Source organism: Camelina sativa, chromosome 5, assembly GCF_030686135.1.
Source record: "Camelina sativa cultivar CO46 ecotype springtype chromosome 5, ASM3068613v1".
In the NCBI taxonomy this organism is placed as follows: Eukaryota; Viridiplantae; Streptophyta; class Magnoliopsida; order Brassicales; family Brassicaceae; genus Camelina; species Camelina sativa.
In genome coordinates this window covers 41,917,299-41,942,394 of record NC_141884.1, presented here as the reverse complement: position 1 = coordinate 41,942,394, position 25,096 = coordinate 41,917,299, and the positions used below count along the sequence as shown (strand labels likewise).

General features: G+C 33.1%; 3 protein-coding genes and 1 pseudogene across 5 annotated transcripts; 1 reads left to right on the top strand and 3 right to left on the bottom strand.

Annotated features, from left to right (window-relative positions):
• Positions 1 to 6,704: 6,704 nt before the first annotated feature.
• Positions 6,705 to 8,200, bottom strand: LOC147945095 (uncharacterized). Its single transcript, XM_087451664.1, has 4 exons — positions 7,725 to 8,200; positions 7,425 to 7,583; positions 7,229 to 7,337; positions 6,705 to 7,125 (listed from the first exon to the last, which is right to left on the bottom strand). Exons 1-4 carry the CDS (start codon positions 8,058 to 8,060, stop codon positions 6,914 to 6,916), a joined length of 816 nt encoding a protein of 271 aa, XP_087307790.1. The 5' UTR covers positions 8,061 to 8,200; the 3' UTR covers positions 6,705 to 6,913.
• A 797-nt stretch (positions 8,201 to 8,997) lies between these two features.
• On the bottom strand, positions 8,998 to 11,431 carry LOC147945094 (uncharacterized). 2 transcript variants are annotated; one of them, XM_087451662.1, is made up of 4 exons: positions 10,049 to 11,431; positions 9,892 to 9,963; positions 9,678 to 9,791; positions 8,998 to 9,313 (listed from the first exon to the last, which is right to left on the bottom strand). In XM_087451662.1, exons 1-2 carry the CDS (start codon positions 10,964 to 10,966, stop codon positions 9,895 to 9,897), a joined length of 987 nt encoding a protein of 328 aa, XP_087307788.1. In that variant the 5' UTR covers positions 10,967 to 11,431; the 3' UTR covers positions 8,998 to 9,313; positions 9,678 to 9,791; positions 9,892 to 9,894. The 2 variants fall into 2 exon arrangements, with proteins under 2 accessions (XP_087307788.1, XP_087307789.1); XM_087451663.1 differs by having other exon boundaries at positions 9,688 to 9,791.
• Positions 11,432 to 11,464: 33 nt separating this feature from the next.
• Positions 11,465 to 13,504, bottom strand: LOC147945093 (transcription termination factor MTEF18, mitochondrial). The gene has a single exon (XM_087451661.1). The coding sequence runs from the start codon at positions 13,502 to 13,504 to the stop codon at positions 11,825 to 11,827; it is 1,680 nt and encodes a 559-aa protein (XP_087307787.1). The 3' UTR covers positions 11,465 to 11,824.
• An 8,580-nt stretch (positions 13,505 to 22,084) lies between these two features.
• Positions 22,085 to 23,897, top strand: LOC147945092 (homeobox-leucine zipper protein HAT3-like; annotated as a pseudogene). The gene is made up of 4 exons (XR_015558090.1): positions 22,085 to 22,351; positions 22,627 to 22,987; positions 23,093 to 23,172; positions 23,469 to 23,897. The product of XR_015558090.1 is annotated as a homeobox-leucine zipper protein HAT3-like (transcript).
• Positions 23,898 to 25,096: the final 1,199 nt, after the last annotated feature.

The window sequence follows — 25,096 nt, the reverse complement described above, 5'->3', positions numbered from 1 at the left end:
GAAACCATGATGAACATGTTCGGTCACCTCATAATGGATGCATCTCCTTCAGATTGGGTCGAAATTGAAAACCCCCAAATTCTAGGGTTCTTCCGCCGTAGAGAGAGTTTCGGGAGAGATGAAGAGAGATTTTTTGAGACAAATAAAAAACGACGTCGTTTTGGCCAAAATTTTTCATTCTCCGTTTTGCCAAAACGACGTCGTCTGGATCGCTGTGCACATGTGGAATCCACGTCAGAACGCTTAAACGGAAGCTTAACAGAGTTAGTCGTGAAACACGTTTTTGTATTTTTTGGCACATAAATTATACTTGGTGTATTAGTTTCGAAGTTGGGGTGTGGAATTCAATTATATAGAAACATAAGGTATGTTTAGGCCAGATTATTAGTCAAATGTATGAATTCAACACAGGACTATTGTCGGGGTATGAAAAAAACCGTTTTTTCCGGCTGTTTCGTGAATATGCTAAGCTCCGGTCCGGTCTATCAACGCTCAGAGGTTCGTTCCATAGTATTTGAATCATTCTATAGTTTAGGGTCTATGTTCATTCTTTCTGACTTTAGTTTGTTGTTTATTCTGATGGTTTCAGATCGGGTGCAAGAACCTAAAGGTCTAGCCTTGATCAAATTACGTCATCGTTCTCCGCTGGGGTCTCCGGTTCAAGTTGGATCTTTAATTTTTATCTGGATCTTCAAACTCTTCTCTAAAACAAATCTATGGTGTTAGTGATTCTACTAATTTTCTTTCCCCCTGTCGATTTTTTATTTTTGATATGTTAGATTTTCAAAATTCGTTTATATATTATCATGCGTGTGATCGATTATAAATTTGCAATATGGAATTTTATTTTGTAGGTTGCAATATACAAGTCAATAAACTGGTGAAGTGAAGGGGTTTGTTTCCTCTGTTTCCACAATTTGATTGAGGTACGTTTGACTCTCTCACCAATTCTCTACTAAACTACTACTGATGATTTCTCTAGTCAATAGGATGAACTATGTATGTATTTTGTATCGATTTGTGTGCTTATTGTCTGTAGGTTATATACTTATATTGATGTTGATATATGAATGAGTATATAGGATGTAATATGTGTTGACGTGTTATATCGGTAGGCTAGGAGAAATAATAAATAGTGATGATGATGTGTAGATGAAGAATTGTTTTTTTTTAGGACGTGTCATATATATTTCTTTGGTTTTCAGTTTTGGTATATGCTTTTTAAACTTCATGTAATATACTATTACTAATTTACTATCAAAACATCTATTTACGCATCTCATGGAAAATTTCCAGGTCTATTTGGATTTGGATGCGCGTAAAGACTGCTTCGAGTTTCCTCATTCGCTCTACTTGATTCAGGTAAGTCACAAACATTCACCATGCATAATATTAGAATTATATAATAATTAAGGAAATAAATACCAAAATTATTTCATTAATTAAATAAAAATACAAAAAATCATTCATTAATTAAAATATGATCTTATATAGTCCGGTAGTAAAAGAATTTTAAGTGTTAAATTACAATAGAATGAAGAATAATCGAGCTTGATGTCCTATCCATTATTGTATCGTCTTTGGTTCGTAAATTTGATATCACTTGTTCAATCTTTTTTCAAGTTAATGTAATTTTAACACTTAACAGTTAACCCTTATTGTTTAATGTAATTTTAACACTTAACACTTAAAAACCAAAATGCATCACTTGTTCAATCTTTTTTCAAGTTTAATGTAATTTTAACACATAAATATCTTAATATTAATTTCATCAAGGAAGAAAACTACTATATATAAACTTAGATGGTTAGATTAATAAAAGAAATTTGATTGTTAAATTGCAATACAGTGAAGAATAACCGAGCTTGGTGTCCTATCCATTGCATCGTCTTTGGTTTGTAAGTTTGGCATCACTTGTTCAATCTTTTTTCAAGTTAATGTAATTTTAACACTTAAATATCTTAATATTAATTTCATAAAATGAAGAAAACTACTATATATATAATATTCTAAACAAAATAAATTAATACAAAATTTACTCACTAATAATAAAATATATAAACTTAGATGGTCAGATTAATAAAAGCAATTTGAGTGTTAATTGCAATATAATGAAGAATAACCGAGCTTGGTATCCTATCCATTGCATCGTCTTTGGTTCGTAAGTTTGGCATCACTTATTCAATCTTTTCTCAAGTTAATGTAATTTTAACACTTAAATATCTTAATATTAATTTCATAAAATGAAGAAAACTACTATATATATAATATTCTAAACAAAATAAATTAATACAAAATTTACTCACTAATAATAAAATATATAAACTTAGATAGTTGTTGGATTAATAAAAGAAATTTAAGTGTTAAATTGCAATACAATGAAGAATAACCGAGCTTGGTGTCCTATCCATTGCATCGTCTTTGGTTCATAAGTTTGGCATCACTTGTTCAATCTTTTTTCAAGTTAATGTAATTTTAACACTTAAATATCTTAATATTAATTTCATAAAAGGAAAAAAACTACTATATATATAATATTCTAAACAAAATAAATTAATACAAAATTTACTAACTAATAATAAAATATAAAAACTTAGATGGTCAGATTAATAAAAGAAATTTGAGTGTTAAATTGCAATATAATGAAGATTAACCGAGCTTGGTGTCCTATCCGCTGCATCGTCTTTGGTTCGTAAGTTTGGCATCAATTGTTCAATCTTTTTTCAAGTTAATGTAATTTTAACACTTAAATATCTTCATATTAATTTCATAAAATGAAGAAAACTACTATATATATAATATTCTAAACAAAATAAATTAATACAAATTTTACTCACTAATAATAAAATATATAAACTTAGATGGTCAGATTAATAAAAGCAATTTGAGTGTTAAATTGCAATATAATGAAAAAATAACCGAGCTTGGTGTCCTATCCATTGCATCGTCTTTGGTTCGTAAGTTTGGCATCACTTATTCAATCTTTTCTCAAGTTAATGTAATTTTAACACTTAAATATCTTAATATTAATTTCATAAAATGAAGAAAACTACTATATATATAATATTCTAAACAAAATAAATTAATACAAAATTTACTCACTAATAATAAAATATATAAACTTAGATAGTTGTTGGATTAATAAAAGAAATTTAAGTGTTAAATTGCAATACAATGAAGAATAACCGAGCTTGGTGTCCTATCCATTGCATCGTCTTTGGTTCATAAGTTTGGCATCACTTGTTCAATCTTTTTTCAAGTTAATGTAATTTTAACACTTAAATATCTTAATATTAATTTCATAAAAGGAAAAAAACTACTATATATATAATATTCTAAACAAAAAAAATTAATACAAAATTTACTAACTAATAATAAAATATAAAAACTTAGATGGTCAGATTAATAAAAGAAATTTAAGTGTTAAATTGCAATACAATGAAGAATAACCGAGCTTGGTGTCCTATCCATTGCATCGCCTTTGGTTCATAAGTTTGGCATCACTTGTTCAATCTTTTTTCAAGTTAATGTAATTTTGACACTTAAATATCTTAATATTAATTTCATAAAAGGAAAAAACTACTATATATATAATATTCTAAACAAAATAAATTAATACAAAATTTACTAACTAATAATAAAATATAAAAACTTAGATGGTCAGATTAATAAAAGAAATTTGAGTGTTAAATTGCAATACAATGAAGATTAACCGAGCTTGGTGTCCTATCCGCTGCATCGTCTTTGGTTCGTAAGTTTGGCATCAATTGTTCAATCTTTTTTCAAGTTAATGTAATTTTAACACTTAAATATCTTAATATTAATTTCATAAAATGAAGAAAACTACTATATATATAATATTCTAAAGAAAAAAAATTAATACAAAATTTACTCACTAATAATAAAATATATAAACTTAGATGGTTGGATTAATAAAAGAAATTTAAGTGTTAAATTGCAATACAATGAAGAATAACCGAGCTTGGTGTCCTATCCATTGCATCGTCTTTGGTTCATAAGTTTGACATCACTTGTTCAATCTTTTTTCAAGTTAATGTAATTTTAACACTTAAATATCTTAATATTAATTTCATAAAAGGAAAAAAACTACTATATATATAATATTCTAAACAAAATAAATTAATACAAAATTTACTAACTAATAATAAAATAGAAAAACTTAGATGGTCAGATTAATAAATGAAATTTGAGTGTTAAATTGCAATATAATGAAGAATAACCGAGCTTGGTGTCCTATCCGTTGCATCGTCTTTGGTTCGTAAGTTTGGCATCAATTGTTCAATCTTTTTTCAAGTTAATGTAATTTTAACACTTAAATATCTTAATATTAATTTCATAAAATGAAGAAAACTACTATATATATAATATTCTAAAGAAAATAAATTAATACAAAATTTACTCACTAATAATAAAATATATAAACTTAGATGGTTGGATTAATAAAAGAAATTTGAGTGTTAAATTGCAATACAATGAAGAATAACCGAGCTTGGTGTCCTATCCATTGCATCGTCTTTGGTTCGTAAGTTTGGCATCACTTGTTCAATCTTTTTTCAAGTTAATGTAATTTTAACACTTAAATATCTTAATATTAATTTCATAAAATGAATAAACTACTATATATAATATTCTAAACAAAATAAATTAATACAAAATTTACTCACTAATAATAAAATATATAAACTTAGATGGTCGGATTAATAAAAGAAATTTGAGTGTTAAATTGCAATACAATGAAGAATAACCGAGCTTGGTGTCCTATCCATTGCATCGTCTTTGGTTCATAAGTTTGGCATCACTTGTTCAATCTTTTTTCAAGTTAATGTAATTTTAACACTTAAATATCTTAATATTAATTTCATAAAAGGAAAAAAACTACTATATATATAATAATATTCTAAACAAAATAAATTAATACAAAATTTACTCACTAATAATAAAATATATAAACTTAGATGGTTGGATTAATAAAAGAAATTTGAGTGTTAAATTGCAATACAATGAAGAATAATCGAGTTTGGTGTCCTATCCATTGCATCGTCTTTGGTTCGTAAGTTTGGCATCGTTCAATCTTTTTTCAAGTTGATGTAATTTTAACACTTAAATATCTTAATATTAATTTCAGAAAAGGAAGAAAACTACTATATATATAATACTCTAAACAACATAAATTAATACAAAATTTACTCACTAATAATAAAATATATAAACTTAGATGGTTGGATTAATAAAAGAAATTTTGATTGTTAAATTGCAATACAATGAAGAATAACCGAGCTTGGTGTCCTATTCATTGCATCGTCTTTGGTTCGTAAGTTTGGCATCACTTGTTCAATCTTTTTTCAAGTTAATGTAATTTTAACACTTAAATATCTTAATATTAATTTATAAAAGGAAGAAAACTACTATATATATATATTATATATACACTATATATATTATATATACACAAAATAAATTAATACAAAATTTACTCACTAATAATAAAATATATAAACTTAGATGGTCGGATTAATAAAAGAAATTTGAGTGTTAAATTGCAATACAATGAAGAATAAACGAGCTTGGTGTCCAATCCATTGCATCGTCTTTAGTTCGTAAGTTTGGCATCACTTATTCAATCTTTTCTCAAGTTAATGTAGTTTTAACACTTAAATATCTTAATATTAATTTCATAAAATGAAGAAAACTACTATATATATAATATTCTAAACAAAATAAATTAATACAAAATTTACTCACTAATAATAAAATATATAAACTTAGATAGTTGTTGGATTAATAAAAGAAATTTAAGTGTTAAATTGCAATACAATGAAGAATAACCGAGCTTGGTGTCCTATCCATTGCATCGTCTTTGGTTCATAAGTTTGGCATCACTTGTTCAATCTTTTTTCAAGTTAATGTAATTTTAACACTTAAATATCTTAATATTTATTTCATAAAAGGAAAAAAACTACTATATATATAATATTCTAAACAAAATAAATTAATACAAAATTTACTCACTAATAATAAAATATATAAACTTAGATGGTCGGATTAATAAAAGAAATTTGGGTGTTAAATTGCAATACAATGAAGAATTACCGAGCTTGGTGTCCAATCTATTGCAACGTCTTTGGTTCGTAAGTTTGGCATCACTTGTTCAATCTTTTTTCAAGTTAATGTAATTTTAATACTTAAATATCTTAATAATAATTCAAAAATAAAAAAATTTAATATATATAATTCTAAATAAATAAATTAATACAAATTTTACTCACTAATTAGTTATTATAATCTTAGATGGTCGGATTAATAAAATTAATACAAGAAAACCGAGTTTGATATCTTCTCTATTGTATCCCTTTTGGTTTGCAAGTTTGACATTACTAGTTCAATTTTTAAAAAATATTTTAATATAATAATTCAAGAAAACAACTATTTCTGTATATAATATTCTATTTTAAAAAATAATACAAAATTTAATCACTATTAAATATGACTTTAGATCAAATCTGAACGCATTTACCATTTCCTTCTTAAACTTGTCGTGGAAACGTTGGTTAATCTAATTTTTTTATAAGCTTTTTTTTTGTCTTCGTCAAGCCTTATAAAAGAGATTTAAAAAAAAAAATAATAATAAAACAGTTAGAGTGAGAGAGATATTTTTTTGTCTTCATGTTCTGAGTTCTGACAAATTTTTGTAGAATGAATTTTCTTATCATACAAAACAAATTACAACACTTTTTCTTATGTTAGCTACTTTTGTAAATTTTGTGGAAGAAAAGGAAAATAACTGTAACATCATAATACTTCTTTTTTTTACCAACTCTGTAACATCATAATTCTTGTGTTGTGTATATATTGAATAAAAAAGAGTGAAACCAAAAATTCACAAACAAACCAGCTAAACCGGAGATTGGCTTACAACAGGATCATGGATTGGGCAGTTGTTGTCCTTGTAAGACACTCCATGACTAGTAACCACCTCAAATTTGGCAAACCCATCATCATCACTATTCAAAATCTGCCTTCTCATTTCAACAGAACCACAATAATCTACCATGTACTTAGTTGCATCTTTGAAGTAGTTGTAAAGTGCAACACTTACTCCTCCCCCTGCAATTTTCCACCCACAAAGAAATGGTCTCAAAGATTAGAAAAAGTCAGTCTTGGTTTAAAAGTAAAAAAAAAAAAAAAAAACATAACTGTTTTTGCTTACAATGAGTGACTAAGAGCAAGTTCTCAGAAGGATACTTCTCCGCAAGAGTCTTCACTGTATTAAAATATCGGTCCTTGAAGCCTTCTGAAGATTCTCCCCATTGTGGCAACTAAGGAATTCAGAAATATAGAAATTAAGTTTACATATACATCGTCGTCACACCAAACAAAATATAAAGAAAGAAAAAATATATCACCTCTGTACAAACCATATCCACATTAGAATCTACTGTTCCCTTAGGAAACATAGCTTCAAGATCTGAAATCTTGAAATCAAATTTCCCATCTTTGGGAACAACTTCACTATCCATACAGCTTGTGTTCAGTACCTCGCACAATCCAAATTCAATCGATACCTGAAGCAGAGGAGATCAGGAGACAAGGCATATAAGCACAAAGCATATCGATTCCTAGCATAAACCATAAACACCACTAGACTACAAACATAGGTCTGGTCCTTTCAACAAATATATAGAGCGGTCGATATTCTGACTGACCTTGAGCTTAGTGTTGTCCATGCAAAGGACGTCTTTAGACGACATGGCTTTGGGATCTAAACCGACGGCGGAGAGAGCGGCAACGACTTCGTAAGCGGTCTGGATGCAGCGTAGGAAAGGGGAGACGAAGACACGGTGAATCGGAAACCCAATCTGAGATCGGATTCTCTGGCCGGTTCTAAAGGCACGATCCTTACCGCCCTGAGCAAGCGGTGGATCCCACGGTCTCTCAGCTTTTGAAGTCCAGAGTGACTCGGAACGGTCGAGTCGATCACCATGACGCATCACGATGACATTTTGGTGGCTATAGATGTTTGATGATTTAGCAGACTCCATTGCTCTCTTTCTCTGTGTGGCCTTTGGCAGTAGAAATGGGATGTATTTATACACACATACAGATGCAAGGAGAGAGTTTGAGTTCCTTCTGTTTTACGTTAAACTTGTTAAGGAAGTGCAATGGGATATTTTTTTTCCACACTAGGAAATTGCGAGGAAGCTAGCTTATAACACAAGAAAGTTACTAAGTTTATTCTTAAACATCACGACTCATTGACTTGATAGTACAGTACTAGGAACTTTACATCTATAAAAATCCAACATGATAAGAAACCACTACGAATGATCTCCGATATAAATATATAATAGATACAAAACATCAATTGAACTCCTAGTTAAAACCTTTTACAGCGTTAAGCATGGACATAATAATACTACAGTCCAACGGCTAATGGGATTAAATTTAACAAAGTTAACTTATTGTTTTGTTGTTAGATTTTGACAATTTACAGCATTAAGCTATATGGTTCACCTTTTGGATGATTTATTTATTTATTTTTACTTTAGAATATAAAAGGTCCACTAATAAATCTCTTATTACTAAATGTAATTAATGCATAACCGAAGGACCAATATGTAAAAACTAGTCCAAACAGTCTAAATGCTGTTATTAACCCGTAAATTTTTGGTTTTACTGCATCAAGAGTTGGATAAACCAAGGGACTAAAGCGAGTGGAGGTGATGAACTGATGATGAATGGAGTGACGAAGCAAGCCTGTGGTCCTTGTATAAAAAGTATAAAGATTTATTAATAATACTTGATCGTTAAACTCCAGATTATATATATACTTTATTTACAGGATTCGAGTTTCAATTTTGAACTTGTAAGGGTGGGTAAATTTACACCACACTATAGATATTGATGACATTACTGTTACATAGTTGACTTATTAACGAAAAAAATAGATGAATTATTAAATAATGAAAGGTTACTATCTTAAAAAAAAAAAATTACGTTGATAATTCTGATTTTAATTTCCACCTTTACAATTAGGTCAGGCACTCAGGCTATTCACTAATCTTTTATTACAAAACAGTCCACAAGTGAATTAAACAGAAGTAAAAAAATAAAAGGCCGTATGAACTCAGATCAGTGACAACAAATAAGACGGCTTGGATCAGAACTAGTCTGGACTGCCGCCGGAGAACCGAATCTGAAGCTGAAGCTGAAGTTGGAAGTTGAATTGAAAGCACGAGACAGAGTATTCACAAGTCCAGCGCAATGAAGCCAAAGAAACGAATCATTCCCAGTTCTACATCATCACAGTACAGTGAGAGAGTAAGAAGGTGAAGGTGAAGATACTAAGTGACTCCATTTATCTAAGTCTAGAACCTCGAAACTTCAAGAGTTCAGACCACCAGATCTTTATTAACCAGGATTTCAAAATACAATGTTTAGACGCAAATGGCAAATCATTAACCTTAAGGATTGATATCATATCAATTCATATATCCCTAACAAATCTAAGAAACCATCATGGAAATCTGATTCTCATGCGAATTTGCACTCATGTATATATACAATTTTGTTGTACTGTGAAAAGCCAGTAAGGTACACAACAAGATAACCAAGGAGAAAGTCTAACTCAAAGATGACAAACAACATTGAATCACTACCTTTTTATACCTCAAATCTGTGCAAAAAGACTTCTTCGACCGACGCCTCCCTATCTAGTTCCCGTCGACGCCAATTCAACAAGATTAACTTCACATCATCATCCTCAATCAGTCCTACACAGTGTACTCAGAGAAGATTACATTTTGTCCCACTTATACAACAAATAAACATACAAGGACTTTAGAATCCATCCATTTTCAAATGTTAATATACCTTTCAAGCATGTTCTGAGACCTTGTAAGCGTCAGAAGAAACGTTACCCATCCACAAACCTGGGAAAAGAACCTGAAATAAATAAACACAAGCCACAATTTTGTTAGGTTTTGATCCAGGGAGATTCATGGAGAGAGATGTGTGAAATCAATCTTACATCGAGCTGCTTCTGAACGTTCTTAGCTCTCTTCTTTGGTCTTCTACTAGGTTTTGATCCAGTCAACGCGTAGATATCTTCATCTATCTCCAGCTTCGAAAGCGAGATCGATAACCTCGGTTTCTTCTCCTTTCTCTCCGTCGTCGTCGTAGTCGCCGCCATCTTAGCATCTACACCGTTCCTGGATCGAATCGACTCAGTTCTAACCGTTCCAAGAGTTTTATTCTCCGGTAATGAACCGTTACAGCTCTTCAATATCCCACCGGCGTGTCCAATCGAACGCTTCTTCGTCGGCGGTGGTTTCCTCGGCCTCAGATTCCAAGTCTTGGGACCAAACTCGTCTGCTTCTTGACCACAACCATCGTAGATCCGTTCACTATCAGCATCGATCGCCGGACTAGCTGAATCATCAGCCGCATGGACATCGGCGACGGCGGGAGGGTTATTATTATCGGTGGTGGCGATATCAGCTGTATCTTCGTTGTTCTTGGTGCGGATCCGGATAAAGATCTTCGATCTACCGTCCGGCGTCGTTGACTTCGTCCCGGATCGATCTACGGCGGAGTCCCCCTTCTTCTTCTTCTTATCCGGTCTCAATTCGAAAGACGAAGAACCTGAAGCTTCGTTTACATCCTCCGTCACCAAACTCCCTTTCCCATGATTAGGTTCACGAAGCGGAGATCTACTCGATGCTTTGCGGAGCCTATGTGTATTAGCGTGATTCATAGCCCATCTGAGATCAGATAACGGGAAGTTATGAAGCGGATGAGACTTCACCGGCGAAGACGAATCTGCTGCTGCTGCAGAAATCTGCCGTCTGGAAGTTTCACTGACGGTCACCACCGGCGGCGGTTGTGACGGCGGCGGTGCATCAGAGCCGTGGATCGGTGGAGGAAACGCCATGGATTGACGGAACATCTATAATTCAATCGATCGTGAGAAAGTGGAAAACCCTAATGAGATAATGAGAATTCAAAAAAACACACAGAGCCAATGTTGCTGAGAGAAAGAGAGCATCAAGAGAGAGAGAGAGAGAGAGCGGCAGTTATGTTATTTTGCTCATGAAACCCCAAACTAAACCAAAGTGTTAACAAAAAGGAAAAAAAGGAGATAGAATGACTATGTTACCCTTCCTATATCGTCGGAATTACTGCCGCTACCACACTGAAGAGGAATCCAAACGTAAGACGCACGTGACTTGCACGCACTCCTATTGCTTGCTTTACAAGACTTTTTAAAGCTGAAATGTGTAGTCAAAACTCTCCGCCGGACGTATATATCAACGAAGCTCGATAAAAATAACCACTGGCACGTGTACGATTTGGTCCCACGTTTTTGCAATCAAGTCATTACCACTACTCACCGACACGTGCTGGTTGACTGGGAAGCTCGAAACCAACCAAACCAATTGCAATAAGTTAAAAGTTGTCTGATTAAGAAAAAACGTACTCTATACAAATGTTAACTGTAATCTTTCAAGAGCCCCAAAAATGGAATATACCGAGTGGTGTAGATAAGTTATTCCCACAACAAATCGGGTAAACCACAAAAATAATCCAAAAGTGCCCCATCATTTCTACATCCCGCAAACAAACAAACGTTTCCATCTGCAATATCCACAAGCTGTTGTTACCATTTGGAGATTTTTTGTAACGTTTTTAAGTTGAAACAATAAGGTTCTTTGTGCTCTTCAGGTTCAGATATCTGAGGAACCTCAAGGGCATATTGCTCCAAGCTGCTGCAAGATCCAAACTCCAAAGAGTCCTTTGTTTTCAGTTAGGATACAGTGTATCTGGTTTTTCTGTTGGAGAAGCGTTCAAACCAATGTTTCGGGATTGCTGGATGAATCCCATATAGACGAGCTATGAAGGCCTTTTCGCTCGTAGCTACAATGCTTGCAATTGAATAGCTTTTCTCGCTCAACCCTTTCTCCACAAGCCATTTATGGAATCTGAACCTTGGATTGATTCTGTTCTCCAGGTCAAAACATAGATAAGCTGGGAAAACATCTAGGTATTCCAAAGAATCTCCCATCTCGCCACAGAGGAACCTTAGCTTATCCTGTATGCTATGCGGTTTCTGGTTCAAGATCTTTGGTGCTGATCTTATCAACATACATATCTTTGACAAAACGATTCCATTATTTAGTAAGACTTGGAATCTATCTTGTAGCTCTATGGCGGTACCATGGACATGCTGTAGTACCTTCATGGTTATACCGTTTTCGCCAAACCCTATTTCATGAAGGAAGTCCAGTTTTTGAACATGGTGTGTTTTGGTTCTTGAGTTCTGAAGCTCCTCCAAGCCTTCTTGATATTCTCTGTCTAAATCTTCTTCGGGATCCATCAATGAATAGCTCGCAAGTAAATGATGATTCCCATTCTTCAATCTATCAAAGATCCTTTCATGTAGATCTAATGCTCTTAACACATAAGGCAGATTCTTCAGTTTGTTTCTACCTAAAACGTATGGGTATCTCTGAGCAACACCATCCACTTCATCCTGACTCAATCCAAAATGCTTAAGCATCCCCGTAACTGAGATCACCGGTTTCTCAAGATCAAAATCCATAATACCTGGATTACGAAGAATCAAAAGAGCAACATCTTCTTTCCTAACACCAAACCTACAAAAATATTCCACCTTTCTCATCAGAGCTTCTTCAGAGTATTCAACAAAAACTGACTTATTTCTACACATCAACTCCCACATCTCTTCATTCTCACAACAACCCAAATCGTAAAAAACCCTAACTTTCCTACTAATGTCGTGCCAAGACTCCACATTTTCTTCAAAAAGATGCAGTGAATCAAATTCATCAAAAAGCCTCTTCAGCTTAACAAACAAACAACGTATCTCCGAACCCAATTCACCACCTCCACATAGAGTACGAGGCATCGCTAAACAAACACCAATCACCGCAACGGAAGTGAATCCCATATCTTTAAACTTAAACAGCCTAGATTCAATCTCTCCAGGACTCTGCACAAAAACAAACCTTTCCTCTTTATACAACTTACCAAGCTTGTTCCAAGGAAACCCGAATTTAGATAAAGCACAAGCTGCATCCAACACACTCCGATCCTCATAGAAGAAAAATTTCTTCTCAGGTAAAAACTCGTTGACCTCGCTGTAATCAATGCCAATGCTCTCGAAGAAAAACTCGAATTCGTTAATCGGGTGGTAACTGAGATGCTTCCGAAGCGATTTTGAGAAGGTGGGAACAGAGAAATCAAGCTTTAAGATGAGGTTTCGAATCGAAACAGAGGCGTTTGTGGCAATGTGTTCGGCGTGAGTGTAGGAGAGAGACCTGGTTGTGTGGAGATAGTCTGTGATGGCTTGCTGGGCTTGTCCGATGGCTAGTGACTTGTACTTGGACGGCACTCTTCTATGTTTCGCCGCCGCCGTACTAAAATTGTGAGAGATCGATGAGAATTTTAATCTAACCATGAACATGGTCCAATTTGGGGAGGGGATTAGGGTTTTTCTCCACCGGTGTGTCGTGTTTCTCTACCCCGTGGCCGTCTATACGTTTAACATAAATTACCGGAAGACCTAGGATTTTCAAGAAATTACTCTTTTGCCATATGTAGTTCGAATCTTATAAGAAATTGAACCGGACCAGGATGAAAATATATAACCGGGATAAATATACCGGTTAAGTCGAGATTGAAAAGTTCTCATATTTTATTGTATCTCTATCCGCAACAGACCACCGTATGGACCAGAACAGAATCTCACAAAGTTGTTGACAAAACTACTTGTCTTTGTGTCTTTCTTTGAGTTTATCAGTTTCACTTCTAATTGAACATTTCATCTTCTGGTAAACTCAGTAATTCACCTTTAGTGTTTTATCAAACAGCAGCACCACTAATAGTATGCATAGGTTTATTTCTAGCTTAAACAAACATCTACATTTGACGGGAAAGTAGTAAAACTGCAAAATCGTTTGAATTCAAAAACAGAGCTTTTTAGTAAAGAGAGATGAAACAAAAAAAATGTCAATTACTGCATGATTTCAAACACAAACCCAAAGCCTTTTCTTTTTATAAAGAAACAAAAGTATCATTTTTAAATACTACCAGTTATCACATAATCAAATATTATTAGTCTTGATACGTGTCACACACCTTGTGAGCTTCCTTCATGCTTCTTGAAAACGATTAACCGCTTTTGGAAGCTTCTAATAATATTTGTGGAGCTTTGAACTGACTTCCTTCATAAATTATATGACTTCCTTTCGAGATCACACGCATTTCCAAATATGTGATATAAATTTTCAAGTGTGTAATGTGAATGTTCATGTTAGCTAGAAGAAAGAATTAAATCCCCCTTACCAAGGACATTGTATTCGCAAAATCAGCGAGCAGTGATCACTAAAAAAATATCATCAGGTGGGACAATCTACAGATGCTTTAGTTTAGACACACAAAAAAAAAACAATGTCTTATTTTGAAAACAGTTTGATGTGTTCAATTTACTGCGGATTGAAAGAAAAAAAAATTGGTTGAAAGTGAATTTTCGTAAATCTAGTAGTATCTTTTAAGTACTAAATGGGCTGATAAAGGCCCAAATAAAATTCCTCGACTTTAGTTAAGATTTGATGTAAAATCTTTAGTGGCCGACGAGTGTTTTTGTTTTTTCTGAGGTCACGTGCGAGTCACGCGGGAAGTACAGCTGTAAAAATAAGGCCATCATAAGAAATGATTGAGGCTTTGATAAGCTCATGAGTGGGTGATGGCCCAATGGTATGGTAAAAAACGTAATTTATGATCAACTTCACAAGTAAAAAAATAAGAAAAGGGCAAATCGCATCGAATAATTGGAAGAAATTGAGTGTGTCCGGTGAGGGAGGGACAAATGAGCCACGCGCGATAACGTAATACCACGTGTCCTTTTCTTTTTTCCTTGTTTCTTTGACACGTGGACTTTATCTCATGTGACTACCCACGTGATTACTCTGACATACAAAAGTTTTTTTTTTTCTTTCACTCACGTGGCTTTCACTCGCTCCTGTCCCTTTTTTTTTTAAGTGAATTAAGTTTCCTTAATCCTTTATATAGATAAGTCTGATTATACCTTAAATAGGTTAGTCACTACCTATAATATATACTTCTGATAATCTCTTAGCACAAATATGATTGTGTGTTTGACTGTTTTCAATCATTTCCACACGAGTTTGAGGTTAAGGTGTTTGCGTTATCTAGATATACAGTAAAAACTAAAAACTAAACATTTCAAGTTCGAGACAAAAGCCACACATTGATTTCAAAAGTTTGTTGCAAGATCTTCTTTCTTCTTTGTAGAAAAAAAAATCTTAAAAGCTAAAGATTCCATCGATCCACATAATCAATAAGCGCAAGACTTTTTTTGATAAAGATGACAATCTTTTAAGTCATGCGTGAGGTTGTATTTCAAGTTTCATTTCATGGGATCACATATTAATTGTTTTTCAAGATTCATTTTATGAGACTTTGCAAGGGCCCAAAACACACATGCAAAACCGCTTAGTAATTGTCCCTTGTAATTGTACTGTCCCAATATGTTCATTTTCTATTGAAAATTTGAAATTGACAGTATACAATTAAAAACAATTACAAATGTCCGATCTCAACATTAAATGAATCATACTGTGAAAAAACATCCCAAAAAATGAATTATGCTTTTTGATCGTTTCATGGTACTGGTGTGTGTAAGTGTAAATTGAGGATACGAAAACGAAAGAGGAAAGTTTGAAAGAGCTTTAGCACATGGTTGGGCACGCACGTGGGACCATATATTAATATGATGTGATCATATATTTGATTTGTGGTTAAGACTTACTCCTATATATGGATGTAATTAAGTATTAAAATGATAAGCTAATTATTTTAAAATGAAGCATTTTATACTAATCTAAACGACCTCATTATTGGGTAAACATGATAGGTTTGTTGGTCGGCTGACATTGGATCCCCATCGTCATATTTGTTTCTTACCAAAGTCATGATGATATATATGACTAAACTTTCAGACCTATATCTCTCTAGGTTTCTCTTATCTATTTTTTAAAAAACTGTCCCATTGAAATGTCAAAAGAAGCGGGATATATATGGTTTAAAAACAAACTTTAATTTATATATACAGAAATAACATGTTATATATACTTTGGCATTGACTTCAATAAAACCCACTTATAATATTTCCGGTCACATATATTAAGGTTCTAAATTACATTTTTATAGTTATAAGTTTAGAAAGTCTACACACTAATTTAGTTAAAAACAAATATGCAGCTGGCATATAAAATCAGTGATGAGAGAGTATAACAGTTTATGGTCTTTTGATCTTATATTCTTATCTAACATAATTAATGATTAGCACAAATGCAAAACCATCATCATATATTATCAATAGAAATGCACATTTTCACATATACATATGATTTAAATTCATTACGTTATATTGATCTAGTAGTACTACTAAATTAATTGCAAACTATAAAGTCACACATGTGGAGATCTTGATATATATCATTTGGACCTAGTACTAGAATTTTACTATAATAAGGCGTCGTGATGTACACGCTAAAGATAAAAAGCGCGTGGGAGATTAGTTCAAATGATTGTTGAGAAGTGGGATGTCTGGTCGTGGAGGAACAACGTTACACCGCACGAGTGTGGTCACTTGGGACCACGTGTTGCCACGTCTACAGGAGTCTCACATGCTCATGCACGTGAACGTAGTGTGACCTTTTTATTTTTCCCTCCCATGGCCTCCCCACTCCACGTCTTTCTTGTTCGTAGATCTCTTCCCTGTCATGCTCACTTGCTTTTTGTTCCAGATTCATTTGTTTATAATTTGCTTTTTAAATATCCACACACAAACTTTAATCCATGTATCACATAAAAAAAGAATCATATCCCTGTATTTGATTTAAATATCCCACTAATTAACATCTATTTTCATAAACATAGAAGGGGATCTATACTTTCTTTTGAAAATTTGAGCTACTATTTCATTAGATCGGTTACGTTGACATGCATCAACGGAATACGTCGATCAATCAAAGTTTTCTTTATGTTCATATTTGGTCTAATGATTTATCGAAAACAAGATGGACCTACTACTTTTTATTTATTTATCAAATATATACTCAACTACTCATCTGTATTGGATACTTCGTTTCATCAACGGGTCCAACATCTTTTTTTTTTTTTTGGTAAACAAATACTATAATAATTCGTATCGCTCCATTAATAGGCGGTGCTATAACGTACGTGATGTCTGAAAATATCTGTAAATACCCATCCTTGTTAAATTTATTGTAAAACATGATCTCTCCACTATAGTATGTACGTATTAATAAAGAACTGAATCCAGCTTTTATATTTGTCGAGATATCAACACGTCTCTTTCTCACGTGAGGATAAAATATTCGTATATACTAACGGAATACTAGATAAACATCTGACGTACGTATACAATATTTAAGAAGTATCTGATTTCCGCAAAACATATAAACTTTAAATCCTCAGTAAAATATATGTAAGTTTAGGAACCGTAAGTTTATCTTTGATCAGGTATGCGTTGAGAAAACCAAAAATCCTAGCTTCCTAGCTCATATAGTCATATATATTTTGTTCTCATGTTATATATCGTACTAGCGATGCCACAATTAGGTGATAGGTGTTTCATTAGTTAACTCATCGCTATGGACTAGTGTAGTAACCAAATTAACAAAGACAGAAATCTAAAGTTTCGTACTTTTGAGGGTAAACTCAAGTCCTTTACACTACAAGAAAACATGGTGAAATCCTACCAAATTTCCTTCGAAAATTTTGGTAGGAAAAATTTCCTACAAAAAACTTACGACTATTTTACGAAAAATAGTTATCGTAGGAAATTAGTATGAAATTTTCTACGAAATTCTTTCAAAATTTAAAGTCATAAGAAAATTCGTAAAAAAATAGAAAAATTAAATAAGAATCATAGCGGTACGAATTTGGTAGGAAAATTTCCTTCCAATTTCTTACAAAAGCTGTACTGAAACAATTTTGTAATTAAATAGTAAGAAACTTTTCTTACCAATTTCCTACTAAATTTTATTTCCTACTAAATTCCTACTAATTTCCTATAAAAAAAACATATCCTACAGAATTCCTACAAACTAAATAAACCTAGATTTATTTTCTTCTCTTAAAACATTTCAGGCCTCCACCCAAACCTAGATTTACTAATCTTCGTCTCTTTATTTTTTTTCTTCTTTGGCTAAGTTCTTCTCGTCTCGTCTTTTTTTTTCTTAATAGATTTTTAAGGCTTTAAGCAAGAACACGTGAAGCGCCTAATCAAGAAAAATGGAGGTTGCAGTAGGAGAGACGAGGAGATCAGTATGTTACAAGGATTCTGTCTCGGAAGATTTGGTATATGCTCTAATCCTTAGTATCGATTCATTTGTTCAAGTTCGATCTGATCTTTCCTGAAACTTTGATATCTTTGAATCGAAGATTTGGTTTCGTTGGTTGAAACTCCCTTCCCAGCGGCGGCGTAGCTTGGATAGGCGGCTCCGATGTGGCGAGGCCAGTAAGCTACGGCGAGGAAACAAAAGAATCTATGGCAAGGAAGGAAATCTTCACGGAGGCGATACTTTCTTCGGCTTCTCCGGTGATGATCGTTTATTTCAGTTTAGGCCGGTTATAGTCTTAACCAGACCAGTTGGGTTGATTTGGTTATCTTTTATGTTTAAAAGAATAATAATTTGATATAAATTGATTTTAGATTTACTTGTTTGTAAATAAATGATTTTATATATATCATTCAGATTAATCGTTAATGATTATTTATTTTAATTCAATTTCAAAATTAATATTAATATTGAAAAAAATATTTTATATATTATTTATTAATTTGGAAGGAAAATCATAGGAATCTCACAAGTATATTTTGGTAGAAAAATAGAAGGGAACATATGGTAGGAAAATTGTAATATAGATTTGGTAGGAAAATAGTAAGAAATAATTTTTTTACAACATTTTGGCAGGAAAATGGTTAAAAAGTTTTTTTCCATTTTCCTACAAAATTCTTACGAAAACTTTTTTTGTAGGAAATTGGTAAGATTTTTTCTACGAAATTCCTACTAAAAATGATTTCCTTCGGGCTATTACCTCCAACATGTTTTTGTAGGAAAATGGAAGAAAACACCTCTTTTTTTCTATTTTCCTTCGAAATCTGCAGTAGGAAAACAACATGTTTTCTTGTAATGTTTAAATATGCATGGACGCGAATTGAATTTTATGTAAAAAAATACTTCTAGAGATGCCTAAATCATGCCACGCCCATGTTCATGGATTGTTAATATATGGTCCTTCATGTACATTATTAATCATTTTTTCGGCAAATATTATTTATATTTTATCTTAGAAAAATTTTACCCAAAAAAGCAGTTAAAAAGAAAAAAAAAACGAACAAGGATTTCAACTACAATTTGTTTACCTTTTTCTTTAGTAAAGAACAGTTTAACTATGAAAAATGTTTTCACAATCTGGGAACAAAATTACAACTATTTCAAGATTTTCTAGAATCCGTTTTTTACCTACCAAATAGTAGTAAAAATGGTAAGATGAACTAAAAAAAGTTGTTCATGCAAACAAAAGAAGGAAAACAATAAAGAAATTATACTTTTTTGTTAGTAAGCACCCCCTTTTATAGTTTATGATGAGATATAGATAGTCTCTCTCTCTCTTTCTTTTTCTTTATTTTCAAAACTATAATTATATAAAGCATGAAACCGAAACACTAGTGAAATGTCCTTTTCTCATATCTTCCTGTAAAAAGTAAAAACAAACCAAGAGAGGTTATTATGTAATGTAATGGAAGTCACATGCTTAAATTACGACGCTTTCTCGAGATATGGACCGTTCAACTTCAGATCCACAATTATAATCTGTACCGTATATACGACCTGGCGTACGTATGCATCCGTGCTTTCGTTTATAATTTACTTGGCTTCTCTTTGTATTCTTTTTTTTCTTGGCTCATTACAAAACCACATAAACAATACAATTTGTCAACTAAAAAGTATTGAAACTCGCTAGGATAAATATAAGAACAGCGTAGATTTTGGTTAAGTGATTTTGGTTAAACACGAGAACAAACTAAATGAGTTACGTTATAAAACTAAAATAATAAAAAGCTGACCTGTCTTGTCTGTGTAACTGCCGAAAGTCTTGAAGAGACTGAAGGCAGAAGAAGTAATGATGGCAATATCAATAACATATTGTAAGAGTCATTAATTGAATGATTTTAATACAACTAGCCATAAAAATCTACCAACAACAACACTTGTCGTGCGTTTTTATTTATTAATGTTTTGACTGACAGATGAAATTAATTAAATCTTTTGGTAGTATTAATACTGTAGTAGTAACTCTTTAGTAGTATTAAAATAAAATAAAAAAAACATTGGGAAAAAGTAACAATAAATGAAGAGGGAGGCATGGAATGGGAATGCATGTTGGATTTGCAGACAACTCAAATCCCATGCAGTGTTTTAGGGCTTTTCTAGGCTCTCTGTAACCTATCTATACGACACCGTATCTCTGCCCCCCCCCCCCCTTCCCTCCTCTCTGATTCCATACCCATTTTGAGCCCACCGCCTTATTCCCCACCCCCACCTCACACGCACCCTATTCGCGCGTATACCTTCACGTTACCTATACTAATTTATTACTACTATTCAACATAGTCACATTTTTTTTATAAAACCATTGTAAGAATATTACTCTAATAGGAATGTTTGTAAATATATATATAAATTCATTTCTATATAATATAGGTCAACTAAAGAGAATTTTAGTGACTAACTAATAACAACTTAATATATGAGTGATCGAGAATTTGTGTTAAAATGGAAAGTATATAGACTATATAAAGTACTATTACATGGTTTTGAATTTGTTATACAAATTGCAAATGATGTTAAAACTAAAAAGCAAAGCTGCAAGAAAAAAAAAAGGTTATCTTTGAAAAAACGTAGGACCCCCTCAGTGGTCAGTGAGAGAGAAATAGATAGAGATATGCTGATGATAACAATAAGGCATGATGTGATGATGATGATGTTCTCTTATATTTATGATGATGATCATCATTTAAAAATTATTAGTATGATATTATTATTCACACTCACGAGCGCGTGGATTTTACCGTCTGGTTTGGTCGCCAGCTTTTTTAATCCTTTCTAATATGGTCAACGGTCAACGAGCGAGAAAGCCGCTTTCGTAATGAAAGCCACACAATTAAGCTCTTCTTGTGTGTGTGTGTGTGGGGGTTTTTTAATTTGAAACTCGGGTTAAATTAATCTCTTTATTTACTTATCTTTTATACTTAGTGTTCTGTTTTTTTTTATTGAAAATAATTGTTGCTTCTCACTACTATCTTCTAAAGTAGAAACTCAGCTTTTCTATTTTAGTAAAGATAAAGAAAGGTATTCTTCTTAAATCAATAAAAAAACTTCACATGAAGGGATTTGGTAGAGTTTATTATACATGGAAGAATCTAATAATATATGAAAAAACGGTCATGTTCTTTTATGATTATAAGAATAGTTACAACTTACAAAATACAAAACGGAAAATGAGATAAAGAAAGAACAAGAGAGACTTGGACTTTTTTTTTGTTTTTGCTTTAATAATTAACGTAACCATGGTTGAAAAGGGAGGTGTGGTGAAAGCAAGTAATAACTCTCTTCCCTGGTACTATTAATTTTTAACCATGGTTAAGTTTTGAATAAAGAAGAGAGAGAGAGAAGGAAGCAGGTTTTTTTATGCAGTATATATCATCATTGAGGTAACAGAGGTCTCTCTGACACAAGTCATCATTGAAACCCTAAGCCTCCCCACAACCCCATATCTCTTTGTCTGAAAAAAACTCTTTTGCATATAAATATAGTCACATATTAGCCATATCTTTCAAACTGTACTGCTGCACAAGTGTAGAGACAGTGGCACAAACATCTTTAAAGACCTATAGAGAGAGAGAGAGAGAGAGAGAACAAAAGAGAGAAGTCATTTATTCATTTCTCGCTACAAATTCTTGAGAACCCGGACAACTTTTTCTTTCTTCTTTCTGTTTTTGGGTTAGGGAAAAATAAAATGGGTGAAAGAGATCACGGATTGGGGCTAAGTTTGAGCTTGAGTTTAGGCTTTAATCAGAAGGAGCCGTCTTCACCACACATGCATATGCATATGCAGCAGCAGCAGAGCAATAATAATTATAGCCATCCTCAAAAGATTCAGAACAGTTGGATTAACATGTTTCAATCTTCAGGTACATCCTCTCAAATCAATCCATATTTCCCCTGATTTAGCAATAAATATTTTTTCAACCTTCTTTAAAATGATTTCTTACTATTCATATGAATCATATCCTGTTACTTTCTAATTAGTCAATATATATATATTCATGTATAAGATGATATGTTTTAGATCCGATCTTATTCTTCTTAATATATATATATAATTTTCTTGATATTTATGTGATTTTAAATCCTATTTGCGTGATAATGCAATAATTTTGATTCTGTTAACGTGTAACGTGTGCAGAGAGAAACTCCGACATGAGATCGTTTCTCCGGGGAATCGACGTGAACAGAGCACCATCGACGGTGGTGGTTGACGTGGAGGATGACGCCGCCGGAGTATCGTCTCCGAACAGCACCGTCTCAAGCGTGATGAGCGGGAAGAGGAGCGAGCGGGAGCTAATGCTGCGGCAGCTGCAGCCGGAGGAGGTAGTAGAGTAGAAGACAACGAGATGGAGAGAGCTTCTTGTTCGCTCGGCGGTGGTAGCGACGATGAAGACGGTAGTGGTAACGGAGACGACGGTTCCAGGAAGAAACTCCGTTTATCTAAAGAACAAGCTTTGGTTCTTGAAGAGACTTTTAAAGAACATAGCACACTCAATCCGGTCAGTGGCATTTCCGTAATTTATTTCAAAAAGTTGACTTTTCTTTTAATTTTTTTTTGTTTGTCCATTGACTTTTTTTCTTTCTTTCTGGGGCGGCGAATGCAGAAGCAAAAGATGGCGTTGGCTAAGCAATTGAATCTGAGGACGAGGCAAGTGGAAGTGTGGTTCCAAAACCGAAGGGCAAGGTACTAGAAATTTTTTGTCTTACTTTTAAGGGTTAGCTTCGTAAATTCAGATAGTCTAGAAAACAAAAAACATTACTTATTGCTATGATGGTGATATGTGTAAATGGTCCATTTTCTGACCCATAAAGATTATCCTGAAGGATCTTAATTAGGAGGGTTTAGTTCGAGTTCTTTTTTTTTGTTCCGGTTTAAGAATAGAAAACCACTAATGTAAATCCGGTGTGGGGAGAATTGTAATTCAGGTTTAAAGTATTGGGTAATTTAATTAAGGTGATTGGACTGATGTGTGTGTGTAGGACGAAACTGAAGCAAACGGAAGTAGACTGTGAATATCTGAAGAGATGTTGCGAGAATCTAACGGAGGAGAATCGAAGATTGCAAAAGGAAGTGAGTGAGCTAAGGGCTTTAAAGCTTTCGCCACATTTATACATGCACATGAAACCTCCAACTACGCTAACAATGTGCCCTTCTTGCGAACGAGTCGCTGTTACGTCATCTCCCTCATCGGTGGCTCCTAGTGTGATTACGTCTTCGTCTCCGATGGGGCCAATGAGTCCGTGGGCTGCTATTCCCCTCCGACAACGACCTGCTGCTGGTTCTCATTAGAGAATTTGTCTCTTTATTTTTTAATAGTAGTAGAATTTAATTAGTCTAAAGATAATATAGGTTTTGGTGATTTGTTTTCTATTATAATGTCAAACGATCTTTGGAAGTTTTTTTTTTCAGAGTTGTTGGTCCATGCTTTTTCTTTCCTTTGTTTTACTCAGTTTGTTTTTTTATGGCTGAATTACGGAAATTGGAAAAAAACTACTAATACTATTGTCTAATGATTAACAAAAGACTTATATAGTTTGGAGAAAGGCTTATGTTTGTCTTAATATAGTTGTAATTGTTTAATTGGGTTTGTTCCTTGGTACTTACTTAAGAAAGGGAATTTTGTAAAGATGATTTAGTTAGTTAGACTTGGAAGTATATAAAGTAAAAGAAGCAATGAGGGGGCTGTGATTGATGGGGCAAGCGTGTGTTGTTTGCATATGGAAGTAAATGTTTTAGCCAATACGAATATCGAGACATGTACGTGACATAACATAGCATTTGGTCTGTATTCGGAGATTTTTGGGTCCACATAGACGAAGTCAGACCCATTAGAATCTCTTGCAGAGGACTGAAGATACGAAATATGTATATATTTTTATCTCCCTTATGTCAAAAAATCTCAACCGACAGAGAAATAGAAAATGAGAGGTACGACGAAGATATCTCAATACATAAATTATTGGCAGAGGCCAGCTAAAAGAAAAAAAAAAATATACTACGGAAAATAGTAAATGGGCCTCACTTTCCACAAGTGGAGTATAGGCTTTAGGGGGACGGTTAAATCAAAATGAGTGAAGCCCTGATTGATTCTACACACATCAAAGAAATCAGACTAAACCATAACAATCAAGTTAGTTTTCAACTCAACCAAAATTCGAAGCTGCTGCTTGGGAAAGCCAAAGCAATGCAAGCCATGATCCTAATGAGGTTGATAGAAAAGCCAGCGAGTTCATAGCGAAATTCCGGGAACAAATCCGGTTGCAGAAGCTCATATCCGGTAAACAATCTAAAGGAGGAGAATGAGGAGGCAATAGTATGATCAGAAATAGCCATTTCAGATGACACTTACCACCATTTATTGCTTCATTACTTGTATATTATTGTAATTTTGTATCTATGGGCTTTATTGATGAGAATCTTCAGTCGTCACTCTATTAGTTTCAAGTTTATATTCTTGAATAAATGAAATTATAACTTATCACATTGGACTATTGGAGTCAAAGTTATGAATATGTGGACTAATTGGTTATAAAAAGGAAGTCCGGCTATAAATTATAGTAAACTGAAAATAGTGGGGGCAAAACATAATATTATGATATTATCCATG